This window comes from Balaenoptera borealis (assembly GCF_965194805.1).
Source record: "Balaenoptera borealis genome assembly, chromosome: X".
Classification (NCBI taxonomy): domain Eukaryota; kingdom Metazoa; phylum Chordata; class Mammalia; order Artiodactyla; family Balaenopteridae; genus Balaenoptera; species Balaenoptera borealis.
Genome location: NC_138881.1, coordinates 16,558,775 through 16,574,488, shown reverse-complemented (window position 1 = coordinate 16,574,488; position 15,714 = coordinate 16,558,775). Strand labels below are relative to the sequence as shown.

Here is a 15,714-nt window from a genome sequence, read left to right as displayed (position 1 = left end):
ACCCCTCAAGCTGCCAGCTGGATCAGCCCCACTCAGCTGCCCAGGGTGCAGGGCAGAGGGCAAGGTCAGGCAGGTGTACTTGTTCTTCGTTCCACACTAGGACTTTGAGCCTGGAACCACCCGGCTGTCTTCTGAGCTGGGTCGGTGTTCCTGTGGACCACCAGAATTCTTTCTGCTGGAGCCAGTACCTCCATACTTGCCACCAAAGTTTCCCTCACAACAGAGACATGAACTTATACTGGAGTTAAGGTGGGAGCCTAGCCCAAAGTTCCCTGCCACAAGCTGAAAAGAAGCGGGATGGAATTCCACTTCTTTCCATTTATGTGCTAGAGTCTCCTGATTTGACTTAAAAGTTCCTGCAGTGACATAGTGATAACACCGTGTTGGTTTGACTTGTATCATGAAACCCTCCCCCACCCTAAAAACATTCAAATAAGATCATGTCCTTGGAAATAGTGCCACGGTTATCCTGTACCTTTGAATGCTCCCCCCCAAAAAACTGCCCATCCTCCGAGAAATTGTGACCTAGACTAAGGACAGTTCTTTCTTCCCTTTCCTTTGGCCCTCAGCCACTGACCCTTCTAGAAGGGCAGGGCCTCTTGCCTCTTTTCCTAGTCCAGTTGGAGTTCCCAGAGGGAGAGGGAGAAAAGGGCCCGGGAGGTAGAGGTCTCCCGAAGGCGCCCTCCGCAGGGGAGCGGGAGCTTGGCGTGACGTCCCCCCTCCACAGAAGGTCCCACCCTGCAGCCGCGGGGCCCATGCTTCCCCAGGACCCAGGCAGAGCTCCCTGCCGGAGGTGGAAGCCTTGACTCTCCTCCTCCAAGCCCGGCAATGAAATTCTAGAAACAAAACAAGTACAGTTTATGTCATTACCACTGGAGTGTGGGTTTAATAAGCTGACCTGAAAATCAAGGTGGTTTTCTTGGGAAAAGAAATGGGAAGATTTGTCGCTTCGTTTTGTCCCATTTACATGCTAATACTGCCCACTTATGGCTCTTTCCTGTTCTTTCTAGATCTTGATTTCTTAAATTACCTCCTTCTTGGAGACAGGAATCCAGTCAAAGGAGATTGGGCCTGAGGCTGGGAGGCACAGGGTGTATTCCCAGCTCTGTCTCTTAGTAACTTTGGGCAGTCATTCCATCCGCCACCCCAATCCTCAGTGCCCTCGTCAGTAAAATGAAAAGGTTGAACTCTGTCGTTTCGTTCATAGATAACTTCCAGCACTCATTGTCCGTGTTCCATATTTGTTGTACAAGTGAAAAGACGTAACTTGGGTTTAATACAAGGAATGTCTAGGAAACAGTTATTCCTTAAAACAAGAATTACATTCAGGAAAGGTGCAAGGAAGAAAACTCTTTATTTTTACATCCTGACTGTTAGTTGTGTCGGAGTCTAGAAATCCTGTTCTCCGGGAGACTTAGTGTCATTCTGTTACCATTCTACTACATACCCTCCCTTCTGGTATGTTCTCCCTTGTCTAAACACCCAGGAATTCCTTCACATTCTTGGTAATTCTACCGCAGCATCATTCTCCCTAGGCTTTTGTTTGTTTTGTTTGTTTTTTAGGAACAAACTTATTCTAAACGATTTGGCAATGAATATCTCTGCTGTATTTGGCATTACTTTAGAATTCTGTGCCCAGGACTGGTTGTCATGCTTGATGGGGTGTGAAAATTTAGATCATTCAGGAGAACAAAATAAAGGACCAGAGGTGACTGGAAGGGTTGAAAATAGCACCTAAGAGGAAAAGTTGAAGGGAAGCAAACCTCAGGAGGTATTGTTCATGGTCATTTTCAAATGTTATCCCTTTTCAGGAAGCAGGGAAGCGGTTACTTCTACTCCAGATGTCATGGAAGTAGGGCAAACTGAAAAAAGGTTGGGGACAGCAGAATGGACGTCTCACAAGTAATGGTGATTAAACGTTGAAATAGAATGTCAAAGTAAATCAGCTGACTTTTAAGAAGAGTTTGTTCACTTGTCCCCTCCACATGGATGGAGGTAATGCTGCTTGGAAGCAGGGGTATGGATCGTGTAACACCAGAGGTTTTGAGAGAGAATCTGATGAAATTGTGGGTCTGTGATAATTGGATAGCTTTAAAAAAGAGAGATACAACATAGTTGTAGTTGGTGAATTATAAAGTCCTGTGAGTCAGGTACAGATTAAATGCCACACACTGAACATGCAGCTGGGTGCTTGAAGTGATTTATGAATATATGGAAACCAAGATGCTTTGAGATCTCTGTCTTCAGGGAGTATTTTATGTTTCTAGAATCGTGCCTGATGATGTATGGAACTCAGCTTCATTTGGTAGAGGGATAGTGTATTAGCCAGGGTTCTACAGAGCAGCGGTCCCCAACCTTTTTGGCACCAGGGACCGGTTTCGTGGAAGACAATTTTTCCACAGACGGGGGCGGGGGCAGGGGGGAATGGTTCAGGCGGTAATGCGAGTGATGGGGAGCGATGGGGAGGGGCAGACGAAGCTTCACTTGCCTGCCTGCCGCTCACCTCCTGCCGTGCTGCCTGGTTCCTAACAGGCCATGGCCTGGTACCGGTCCGCGGCCCAGGGGTTGGGGACCCCTGCTCTAGAGAAACAGAACCAATTGGAGATACAGAAAGAGGGAGATAGAGATATTTATTATGAGGAATTACCTCACGTAATTATGGAGGCTGAGAAGCCCAACAGTCTACCATCCGCAGGCTGCAGACCCAGGAAAGCCAGTGGTGTAATTCGGTTTAAGTCCAAAGGCCTGAGAGCCAGGGGAGCCGATGGTGTAGATGAGAGAAGATGAGATGAGGTGTCCCAGCTCAAGCAGTTAGGCAGGAAAAAGAGGGCAAATTCCTGCTTCCTCTGCCTTTTGTCCTGGTCAGGCCTCGGTGGATTGGATGATGCCCACCGACAGTGGGGAGGGCAGTCTACTTGACTGAGTCCGCTGACCCAGATGCTAATCTCATTCAGAGACACCCTCACAGACACACCCAGAAATAATGTTTAATCTGGGCACCCTGTGGCCAGTCAAGTTGACACACAAAATTAGCCATCACAGATGGCTACATTTGCTTCCATTTCTAGGAGAAGTTGCTTTGCAGGGATGTAAAGGATGGGAAGCCAATCTCTAGGCTTTGGGCTGGACCAGACCTGCAGCCCTTCTGGGCTCTTCTGTTCTTCGGAAACACAGTATCACCTTTTGTGCTCACCTTTTTTTTCAGCTGATGCTCATAGTCTCGTGTTTTTTTTTTAAACTCTTTATTTAGGTATAATTGACATACCATAAAATGCACCTGTGTACACACAATTCAGTGATTTTTAAGAGTTGTGCAGCCATTACTACAACCCAGCTTTAGAGCATTTCCATCACCCCAAAATATACTTGTTTCCAGACAATGCCTGTTCCCATCCCAGCCCCAAGCAACCACTAATTTGCTTTATGTGTTATAGATTTACCTTTTCAGGACTTTTCATAGAAATGGAAGGATACAATAATGTGGTCTTTTGCATCTAGTTTCTTTCACTTAGCATGATGTTTGTGAGGTTCACCCATGATGTAGCAAGTATCAGTAGTTCTTTTTTATTGCTGAAAAGTATTCTAGTGTATGCATATTCCACGTTGTATTTATATATTCCCCAGTTGATGGACATTTGGATTGTCTCCACTTTTTGGTTATTATTCATAATGTTGCTATAAACATTCAAGTACAAGTCTTTGTGTTGGAAATATGTCTTCATTCCTCTTGGGTAGATACCTAGGAATGGAGTTGCTGGATCATATAGTAAATATATGTTTGACTTTGTAAGAAACTATCAAAATAATGTTCAAGGTGGCTGTACCATTTTACATTTCCATCAGCAATGAGAGGTCTGGCTTCACATCCTCATCAATACTTGGTATTGTCTGTCTTTTTATTATATCCATTTTAGTGAGTATGGAGTGGTATCCTATTGTCGTTTTGTATTTCCCTGGTGGGTAATGATGTTGAGCATCTTCTCATGTGCTTATTAGCCATTCATAGTCTTTTTTTGGTGAAATGTCTATTCAAGTCTTTTGCTTATTTTTAGTTGGATTTTTTAGTCTTATTATGGAGCTGTAGAGTTCTTTGTATATTCTGGAAGCAAGGCTCTTATCAGAGACTTTATCAATTACTTCTTTTATGGCTCATGCTTTTGGTGTTGGTATCTAAGAACTCTTAGCCTAACCCAAGGTCATGAAGAATTTACTCCTATGTTTCCTTTTAAAGTTTTATAGTTTTGGCTCTTACATTTATTTCTCTGACCCATTTTGAGGTAATTTTTATGTCTGGTGTGAGGTAGGGGTCCAGCTTCTTTCTTTTGCCTGTGGCTATCCAGATGTCCCAGCACCATTTCTTAAAAAGACTATTCCTTCCCCATTGAATTTTCTTGGCACCTTTGTCAGAACCAACTGATCATAAATGTAAGGGTTTGTTTCTGGACTTGAAATTCTATTCCATTGACTTGTATGTTTACCTTTATGCCAGTACCATGCTGTTTTGACTACTGTACCTTTATAATACATTTTGAAATCAGGAAATCTGATTCCCCCAACTTTGTTCTTCTTTTTCAACACAGTTTTGGCCATTTGGGGCCACTTGCAGTTCCATATGAATTTGAGAATCAACTTTTCCATTTCTACAAAAAAGGCCATTGGAATTTTGATAGGGATTGCGTTGTATCTGTTTATCACTTTAAGACTTAACAATATTAAGTCTTCCAATCCAAAAACACAGGGTGTCTTTCCATTTATTTAGGTCCCCTTTAATTTCTTTCAGCAATGTTTTATAGCTTTCTGTGTACAAGTCTTTTACCTTCTCTGTTAAATTTATTCCTGCATATTTTATTCTTTTGGATATTCTTGTAAATGAAATTGTTTTCTTAATTTCCTTTTCAAGATTTGTTTTTAAAAAATACCTTTCGGGACTTCCCTCGTGGCACAGTGGTTAAGATTCCACGCTGCCCATTCAGGGGGCCCAGGTTCGATCCCTGGTCAGGGAACTAGATCCCACATGCATGCTGCAACTAAGAGTTCACATGCCGCAACTAAGGAGTCCATGTGTTGCAACTAAGGAGCCCACCTTCCACAACTAAGACCCAGCACAACCAAAATAAATAAATTAATAAGTATTTTTTTAAAACTTTAAAAAGAAATACCTTTCACAGAAATCTTTAACACATCATATTTTGCTTCATAATTCAGTATTTGAGTTAAAATGTAATTCAGTTTTTGATCAGAGATCCATAAAAATGACTTCTTTTCATATATTATTTTCATACATTTTCATTCTTAGGCTATCTTCTACTGCTTTAGAGATAACAAAGATAGACCCTTTCAGCATTTTATCCCTTCAGAAGACATATTTATATGATGAACAATCAAAAACAAGAGTGAAGATATAGCCTTTATGAAAACAAGAGTGAAAATGTAGCCAACCCCAAGAGACTACTTTATCTATTAAACCTTGGAACTTCCTGATAGTTTGTTATTATTGTACATAGTCCACAGGTATTCTTTGTTTGTTTTAATTTCCTTTGTAAATATAACCATACTTTCAAAGTTACGTTATATTTTGCAGGTTGATTCCCCCCAGGAAGTAGACTCTGAGACTGAGTTTAGTGAACAGATTTATTGAGGAGTGCCCTTGGGATCACCTCTGAGGGAGAGGAGGGCAGGAAGCAGGACTGGGAAGAGAGAGAAATCCAACTGGGATGGAGGCTCAGTGGCAGCCTTGGCCGATTCCCCCTGGGGAGCTCTGAGCTGGACTGACCTTTTGGAGTAGTTCTGAGTTGGGATGGCATGGCCAGGCCTTTATTCTCCTGTATCCATCCCTCACTGGAAGGAGAGTGACATTGAGTGAAGTGCTCTCTGCAGCTGAGGCAGTTCCAGAAGGGGCTGACAGCAGGGGTGAGAGCTACAATGCTCCTGGTAGCTGGCGCAGCACGTCCTTCCTTGAAGGGGGGATGTGGGTGTACGCCTGAGTGTCCACCACCTTATAATCATTTTACTTGAGAAATATGTAAATCACATATACCCCAAGACTAAGCATGTACCTCAAAAGCTGAGATGCACAGAAATAATTTTTTCCTTTGAATTGGTGGGAAATTATTTGGAAGCTATGCGTAGCCTCACCAGAGAGGAAGCATGGGGACATAAACCTTCCTTGTCCCCCAGGAAAATTACTAGCAGAAGATGAGGTTTTCCACCCAATACTTGTAGAAGAAATTGTTCAAAGTAAACTAGACCTCACTTTCATTTGTCATGTCCTAAAGCCAGAGATCAGAGATGTTTTTTTAAAAGCGGAGTTAAATTTCCAAGCTAGGATCATGTTACTAAAAAACACCTTATTAAAAAACTAATCTGGTTCTTGACCTCTGGACTAGGTAATTATTTTTTTCCTCTGGAAAGCCAATGAGACTTAAAAGAAGCTCATTGTTCCCATCAAAATAGTTATCTCTATGATCCCAGTAAAGTGGAAATTCTTTGAGAAACAGACATTGGCAGTATTGGGGGTATTGTCTACAATACTGGAAGTCTTTTACCTGGCTTACAAGCACACTGAGGCCTCAAGTTTAGAATAACAGAATTTCTCCTGGTCCTTCCCTCTTGCCTTCCTCAGTTCTTCAGTTTGCTTTGGCTTGGGATCCAAAATTACCGAGGATGATGTAGATTGCTTAGGGCCACTTTGGTAAAAAGGCAATTAAATTTCTTTTCTACTTTCCATATCCTTTGGGTTTTCTGAATTCAGAATCAGAATTTCTACCACTTTTATTAATTAAGACTCAATTTCAAACAAGAAAGCTAGCTCTCATAGTAGATGGAGAGGGAGAATTTTATTTTACACATTGAATGTGATTTATGTAAAAATGTCTGCCCTTTGAATATTTATTTCATTTGTATAGCTATTTTTTATTTCTACCTCATCTTAAATTCTCTGTTCAAGTCTTTTTTGTCTTTTTTTCCCCTTCATGCCTGTGGTCTGTGTTCTCTTTTAAATTGGAGTACTATGAATAAATAAGTAAATAAATTGGAGTACTCTGGAGGTGTGAACCATAAAACTTTTCTCTGTACCTCTTGAATATCACAGGAGTAATGTCACATTTCACAGGGCCAATGTCAGAACTGAGATATAAATATTTAATTCTGCCTACCAACTGAATAAGTCTTTAGTGTCCCATGATACCCATTTATTTTCTTTAAGATGTAATTCACATACCATAAACTTCACCATTCACTCATCTGTTGGTGTTGGGCATTTTGTTTTGTATGTCATGTCCATGTCTATTTAAGGATATTTCAGAATTAAGCTGGATTGACGGTTAGTGACAAGAAGTCTAGGAAGGGAGGGGGAGGACATGAGATTTGCCTGGCTCTGTGGTCATCTGTGGGCCAGTTGGCTAACCTTGCTGGGAATCGGTTTCCTCCCTTATAAAATGAGATGATTATTAATAAGGTGATTACTGTGATTTGTGCCAGCTCTGAAATAATTCTCTGACTTTATGATAGCCATTCTGTTATTTGAACAAAGCAGATGGACTCTTGGAATAGCTCAGTTGGCGCTACATGGCATGTTTCCAGCAGGGATATCTTCATTCACCTTTCAGTGGCACAGTAGTCTGATTATCCAGTTGAAATTGTTACTCAGCTTCTGTATATGCATTTGTTCCTCTTATGACCAGGCCAATATAGAAAGATAGCAATGTAGAATGCTATTTGCATTGATCTTTAAAAAAATGCATTTCCCTGATGTGCATGCATGCTGATTTTTAAAAATTCTCCTTTAACTGACTAGACAAAGAATTGTACCTTGTAATCATTTTTTTTTAGAGTGGTACCTGACCTAGATTTTCTTCCTTAATAAATTGACTTTGTCAGACATGGTTATGTTAAATAATTTTTTAATTGTCTTAGGTTTGCACATTTGCTCCCTAAATTTTCTTGGGAACAATTTTCTATGCTGTTTAAATTCTAGTTTTCACTAAGGATTTGCAGCCCATTTGTATTACAAGATTTAAGCTCCAAAGCTTGAATCTGCCAGCAATCAAGATATGCATTCTTCCATAAGTGCTCAGAAATCAGCTTCTCTCACGGGTAGTATTAAACCACCTTCCATCTGCCTTAGATATTTCCCCCTTCTTTTGAGTAGGCCATTTGTTGACTGATTAAATGTTTGTATCATTACTTTTAAAATGTTCCATGGAAGGTCAAGCTGAAAGTCTCATCATGAGTTGGTTGGGATAAATTCTTACACATTTTATTTGCTCCAAAGAATTAATTTATAAAACTTGTGCTGTTTTTAACCAACTATGTGAGCTGCTGCTAGCCATAAACAAAACTAAGTGCTGGTGTAATGAGGCCCCTTCACTTGTGTTTCTGTGCTGGCCTTCCTGGGCCGCTGGCCTTCCTGCACAGGGCGCCTGCAGAGGAGCCTGCTGGGGGGTGCGTCCCAGGTGTTCTTGGTTAGTGGCCATGGTTGAACCTGACGGGCAATTAGGTTGAGACCCCAACATGCTCTGCTCTCCTGGGCTGTCCTGGAGAATCCAGACAGTTGTTTATGGATGAGACTCACACTATTATCATGGAAATGTTCATATATGAAGCCCACTGAAGAATCTCTGATGTTTTAGGGCTGCAGGTAGGCTGTTCTATATGAAACATCTGCTTGGAGTCCAGAGCAGGGTTTCTTACATTTTGGGGGCCTGGGACTCCTTTGTCAGTCCGGAGGAGCCTATGGACCCCTTCTCAGAATGTATCTTAAAGTGCTTAAATAAATACAAAGGATTACAAAGGAGACCAACTATATTTCAGTATGACTATATTTACACTGAAATATAGTTATCAAAAATATTTTTAAAGTTGTATATTGTAATCTATGTCCTCCTTTACTAATGTCTCAAATAATAAAATGAAGCAGCAAGTCTAAAAACTGTCATAATCTTGGAGTAGTGATAAGTATAAAAGTTATTTTGAGACCTCTGCAGGAACTGTAATATGACATGAAAAATTCTGTGATTTCTATTAGTGACAAAGTCCCATGTCCTGCTAAAACAAGAATGGGTTATCTACATTCCTGATCGAAGGCTCTGTTGCATTTCAATTAAAGGCAAATGATGACAGAGGTGGAATTTTGTTTTCTCATTCAAGCTCACAGACCCCCAAGAATTAATGGGCTCCGGGTTCAGAATTCCCGGTCTGGTCTGGTCTAGAACTATCTAACATAGCTAATACTTTTATTGGATGTCCACTATGTGCCATGACTGTCTTTAAGCCTCTATCACTTAAAGAAATTGACAGTATTATTGTCTTCATTTTAAACATGAGAAAACTGAGGTTTAAGTGGATAAGTACATTTTCCAAGGTCATCATCTAGTATGGAGCAGAGTTGGGATTCAATCTTTGGCTATACAAATTCTCCACTATCTTGCTATGCTTGAGCTGAGATGATACTGACTTCCTATTTCAATAATCATAAGTTATTTCTTTCTTACCTAACTTAGCAAATGTGGAAAAAAAAACCCCACTACCCAGCTCTCCTGAGACAGTGATGAAATTGAAGTGCCTTCGTACACTACCAGTGGGAGTATAAATTGCTCCATCCTTTTTGACAGCAACTTGGCCACACATATCAAGAACCTTAAACTTGCTCTAGTAATCTCACTCCTGGGAAGCTATTCTTAGGAAAAGACCACAGTGTAAAGATGCCATATGCAAAGGTGTTCATCTCAGTGTATAGTAAGAAATTTCAAAACAAAGTTAAATAATAAGAGAATGATGAAGTACATTATATATATTCACCAGTTGGTATATTAGGCAGGCATTAAAAATTATGGCATTTTTATAACCACACTTTTGTAATGAGAGCTTTTTTAAAGATACCTATTATTTAACCTAGTGATGCTATGGGATGAACTGTTCATTGTGGTGATATTTGTAGATGGTAGTAGTTTGGGAAATCTCAGTTGCTAAGTTTAGAGCTAAAAACTTCAGAGGACAGATTCCTCCACTCCCTACCCTCATAGTGTCAGAGACCAGTGGCTTTTACTCTGCTCTCTGACTTCACTTACTGTATCAGAATCATCCTTTTGGAAATACTTGAAGAGTGTTTAGAATAAGGGTTTACATAGTTATGTGCCTAGCATACTGGTTCTAATGCCCCTTTATGTAGGAAACTAAGCTGCCTTTGTTAAATTTGTTTTAATGAGCTGGATTCTTGAGAAGTTTCCATTTATAAATGTAACAATTACAAATATCCAAGCCTGGTTTGCTATTGAACATGTGTTATGCTAATCAGTGTTTTTCTTTTTAATTTTGGGTCTCCCCCACCAACAAAAGACTGAATGTGTTCCATCATTTGAAGATGTTTGGGCCTATTCTTTGTAAGAACAAAAGTACTGCACTCAAGAGCCTGTGCTTTCATTTGGAAGTTTATGAATTGCTTTTTAAAATGTAGTCATGAGCCCCAATTTCTTTCTGTAAAATTTCTTAAACTTCTATATACACTTTATGAAGGATTTTCTCAAAGGAAGTATTTTTACTTTCCCAAGGCTCCAGATGCCTGCTGTCTCCTCAGTCCTGTTCATTAAACTTGTTCAGTTGTCTTCAGAGTTCATGCGTTCCCTTTCTTTCTCCATATTTTCTCAAACTGAGGCTAAATGTTTGCTCAGAGGATCAGATCCGCTCCAGCTGTGGGCAGGCTTTCACCAGCCTCCACCGCTGCTGCTCCGCCCACTTGAGCCATAACCTGTGACAGCACAGAGCATATATTTGTCAAAATCTTATTTTTTCACACCTCATTATTGAGGATTAGAGCAGGACTGGGGCAAAGTTAACTTTTGTGCTATTTGGGTAGAATAGGTTTGCTAAAGGAAGACTGTCAAGATTTCAGTAGAAATATTTGTTTTGGAAATAGTTTTAAAACCTGTAACAGGGCTTCCCTGGTGGCGCAGTGGTTGAGAATCTGCCTGCCAATGCAGGGGACACGGGTTCGAGCCCTGGTCTGGGAAGATCCCACATGCCATGGAGCAACTGGGCCCGTGAGCCACAATTACTGAGCCTGCGCGTCTGGAGCCTGTGCTCCGCAACAAGAGAGGCCGCGATGGTGAGAGGCCCGCGCACCGCGATGAAGAGTGGTCCCCACTTGCCGCAACTAGAGAAAGCCCTCGCACAGAAACGAAGACTCAACACAGTCATAAATAAATAAATAAAAGAACGTGAATTTCTAAAAAAAAAAAAAAAAAAAACCCGTAACAATTCTATCCAAATAGGTTGGATTCCTGCACCTTCAGCTTACCTACCTCTTATGGATACTCAGGTTTATTTAGTTGTAATCTTTTTTTTTAAATTAATTTATTTATTTATTTATTTTTGGCTGTGTTGGGTCTTCGTTTCTGTGCAAGGGCTTTCTCCAGTGGCGGCGAGTGGGGGCCACTCTTCATCGCGGTGCACGGGCCTCTCACTGTCGCAGCCTCTCCCGTTGCGGAGCACAGGCTCCAGACGCGCAGGCTCAGTAGTTGTGGCTCACGGGCTTAGTTGCTCCGCGGCATGTGGGATCTTCCCAGACCAGGGCTCGAACCCGTGTCCCCTGCATTGGCAGGCAGATTCTTAACCACTGCGCCACCAGGGAAGCCCCTAGTTGTAATCTTTGTATGTATTTTTATTAGAATTATTACTCTGTATAATATTACCTTTTAACAAAGCTGAGAGAAGAAAGGAAAATAAGTACTTATAGAGTTACATTAACCTGTTTGTTTACCATTTCTGATTCTTTTCATTTGTTTCTGTGGATTCAAGTTACCAAATGGTGCTATTTCCTTATTCCAATACAGCTTTGTTTCCACCTGCATCTTTTGTACTTCTAGTGTCAAATATATTACATATCTATATGTTACAGGCCCCAACATATGATTATATACATCATCTTATGCAATTGTCTTTTAAACCAGTTAAGAAAGAAGAAATTAGCAACTATATTGTCTCTTACAATTACCTGTATAAGTAACTATATTGCATACTTTATTTTTATCGTGTGAATTAAAATTACTGTCTGGTGTCACTTGCTTTCAGCCTGAAGAACTTCCTTTAATATTTTTTGTAAGACAGGTCTGCTAGGAACAAATTATCTCAGTTTTTGTTTACCTGAAAATGTCTTTATTTCCCCCCAGATTTTCTTTCAGATCCTTTATTAGGGTGTTGAAATTTTCTCTCGAGACCTTGTATACTTTCAGTGATGTTAGATTCACCTTTATTTTTAGATTGATTTTTTTTTTAAGGGTGCACCACACGGCGTGCAGGATGTTATTTCCCCAACCAGGGATCAAACCCGTGCCCCTTGCATTGGGAGTGCAGAGTCTTAACCACTGGACCGCCAGGGAAGTCCCTCATCTTCATTTTTAAAAGATAGTTTTGCTAGATATAAGATTTTTGGTTCACTTTTTTTTCTCTCATCACTTTGAATATGTCGTCCTACTGCCTTCTAGCATTCATTGTTTCTGATGAAAAGTCAGATGTTTATTTTATTGGGTTGCCCTTGTACACAATAAGACACTTGTTTCTCTTGCTGTTTGCAAGACTTTGTCTTTCACAATTTTGACTACAGTGTATCTGGGTGTGGATCTCTTTGAGTTTATCCTACTTGGAATTTATTTAACTTCTTGGATATGTAGATTCATTTAATCAAATTTGTGAAGTTTTCAGCACTGATTTCTTTCAGTATTTTTCTGCTTCTTTCCTCTCCTTTCAGGACTCCCATTATGAGTTGTGTTTGTTGGTGCACTTGATGGTGTCCCACATTTCTTTGAGGCTCTGTTCATTTTTCTTCATTCTTTTTTCTCTCTGTTCTTCAGTTTGCATAATCCCTATTGATTTGTCTACAAGTTTACTGATTCTTTCTTCCACTTAAATTTCCTGTTGGGCCCCTTCAGTGAATTTTTAATTTTGGTTATTATGCTTTTTAAGTCCAGAATTTCCATTTGCTTCTTCTTTGGTAATTCCTGATTCTTCATCGATATTCTGTATTTGATGATGCATTGTAGTTATACCTTTAATTTGTTAAGTATGGTTTCCCTTAGTTCTTCAAACATATCTATAATAGCAGTTTTCAAGTCTTTGTCTCCAAAGTCCAATACCTGGGTCCTTTCAAAGGCAGTTACTTGGTGCCTGCTGTTTCTCCTGTATACAGATCACACTGTCCTGTTTCTTTGCATGTTTTGTATTTTTTGTTGCTGAAAACTAGACATTTTAGATAATGTAGCAACTCTGGATACTGACTTTCTCCCTCCTGCCTCTGGAACTTGTTCCTGTTTGCTGGTTTATTTGTTTAGTGACTTCGCTGGACTAGTTCAGTGAAGTCTATTTCCTCCAGTGTGCAGCCTCTGATGTCACACCTCAGAAGGTGCAGCCTTGAACATGCACACAGCTACCCTAACCCTCCCATCCCCATCTGGGGATGACAGTGGTTATAGCTGGGCTCTCTTTGACTATATCTTTTCCCAGTTTCCCTGTTAAGTTTCTGACTGATCTTCCTCTATTGATATTACATCCAGTTGTTAGTCTCCCCTAATTGTTAGCTGATTGCTTTATTGTTTTTGCCAATCACCAGAGACATAAATGTTCCACAGTCTAATATCATTAACATTGGGCTTCTTTGCAGGGGTAGTTTTTAAAACTGGTCTTTAAGGTTCACTCTGACCGCAGGAAGCCTTTCATAACTCTCTCTTCCCCTGTTTCTCTTTGTTAAACTTCTAGCTTGTCTTCCTTTCACCCATTGCTATCATGGAGCTACCAGCCTCCTCTTAATTTCTTGCCATAAAAATCTCCATTGTCTTTGACAGTGCCTGTAGGTTTGAACTTCTCCATGCTATGTTTCACATAAAGTCAGTCCCCTTAGGGAGAGCTGCAAAGCTGTCTGTTCTTACAGCATGCCTCTACCCTAGGCAGAGCCTCTGCACCACTGCTCCAGAGCTGGGGAGGGGTGGCGGTAGCAGCCTGCCTCTCTCAGAGTGATACCCTGCTATGAGCGGGGTGCTGGGCAAGGGTAGCAGTCCCTGATCTTCTCAGCTTGCCTCTCTTGGCATGGAACCTTTGCCCTATGTGAGCTGGGACATAGATGATCAGGGCCCAGTATTCTTGGCCTATTTCACCTAAGATAGAGCTTCTGCCATACAAGTGGGAACGTGGTGGAGAAATGGAGCCCTGGTCCTCTTGACCATGCTTGCCTGGAATAGAGCTTCTACAGGACAGGGCTGTGGTGAATGAGGATGCTGGTGGCCTAGCCTTCCCAGGGAGAAACTGCCACCCTAGACTTGAAGCTGAGGGTGGGAGGGGGTCCCATCTTCTTGGCTGTACCCATCCAGAATAGAATTGTCACTCTGGGCTCGAGGGTAGGGGAAGAGCAGGTTATAGCTCAAATACTAGAGTCTCAGTCTTCTTATCAAGATTTAATCAATTTTCTCGAGTAAAGGTTCCTCCATTTGCTGTATGTTCTTAAGACAATTTATAGAGACTTTAAATGGTTTTTTAAAAATATTTGTTACGAGTTATGTTTGTTTTTCTGGGGAGGGGATCTGAGGAGCTCCACACACCTCCAGCCTAGCTCTAACTTTTTGAAAATAGCAAACTCTATTTTTTCAATAGAGAAATTTTGAAGAAAAAAAAAATTTTTTTTTTTTTACCTTCTGGACTTCACTGATTCACACAGCTCTTTTCTCCCTCTTAGTCTGAACTAGGAAATCTTTTACCATAAACTCGACCAATTTCAGGTAGAAGAACAAGCAGTTTAACTTCTGAGTGTATAAATGGCATTTAATTTAATTAACTTTAGCAACATGGCTTTCTTGTTACAGATGATGGAGAAATTCGTCTCTAACCTACCAAAACCTTACTTTGCTGGGCAATTTGAACCTGTCTTTGAGAATTTGAAGATATTACCAGAGGGGGAAGGGTCTTTGTTCCTCCTATTCCCCAGTTATCACCAACACACCAAAAATTTTGCTCCTTCTCTTTGTAACAGACTGACATTTGTAGTTTGAGGTGTTTAACCCCAATATCTAGTGTCCACGGGGACAGTGTCCAGCTGCTATTTTGCAGCAGGGTAAGTACTCTCATAAAACCTATTATCAGGAATCATGAAACATCAGGAAGCTTAGTGTTAGACGAGGGTTGGCCCACCACCTGTTTTGGTATGACCTGTGAGCTCACATTGGTTTTTACAGTTTTAAATGCTTGGAAAAAAATCAGAAGATGAAGAATACTTCAGGACATGTGAAAATATGAAATTCAAATTTGTGCCCATAAATGAAGTTTTATTGGGATACAGCCATGCTCATGTGTTTACATGTTGTCTGCAGCTGCTTTCATGCTGTAACAGCAGAGTCGAGTAGTTGCAGTAGAAATTATATGGCCCACAAAACCAGAAATATTTACCATCTGGCCTTTTACAGAAAAAGTTTGCTGACCGTCTCAAATATGGTTGAGTGGAGCAGCGCTAGTCATTTTTGCTTAACGAATTATTTTAGGGCCTAAAGACATGTCTTGACAGTGCTATAGATGCCCTAGAAGGTACAAAAGAGGGAGAGAATTGCAGGACAATTATTTGTATTTTGAATTTAGATAGAAATAAGAATGCCACCTGTCCTTGTGTAAGCAAATCTTATTCAAAAGGAAAACTTTAAAATGTCTGTCACATATTTGTTTCAAGCTAGTTCCCCAATGTGG

The 15,714-nt window shown here is 40.6% G+C and overlaps 1 protein-coding gene and 1 long non-coding RNA gene across 5 annotated transcripts in view; one reads left to right on the top strand and one right to left on the bottom strand.

Moving 5' to 3' along the window:
* LOC309620021 overlaps window positions 1-15,714 on the bottom strand; it is a 601,726-nt gene that overhangs the window by 183,034 nt on the left and 402,978 nt on the right. The gene's annotated exons all lie outside the window — the stretch shown is intronic.
* Window positions 1-15,714, top strand: part of MAP3K15 (mitogen-activated protein kinase kinase kinase 15) — a 148,157-nt gene that overhangs the window by 33,492 nt on the left and 98,951 nt on the right. Inside the window, exon 1 of one of the 4 annotated variants that reach the window (XM_082375482.1) lies at window positions 292-1,908. The exons of the other annotated variants lie outside the window; for them this stretch is intronic. Coding sequence (XP_082231608.1) covers window positions 1,888-1,908 — 21 coding nt within the window. The 5' untranslated portion in view covers window positions 292-1,887. Of the gene's footprint in view, window positions 1-291; window positions 1,909-15,714 lie in introns of those variants that run through there. 4 annotated transcript variants of the gene reach the window in all.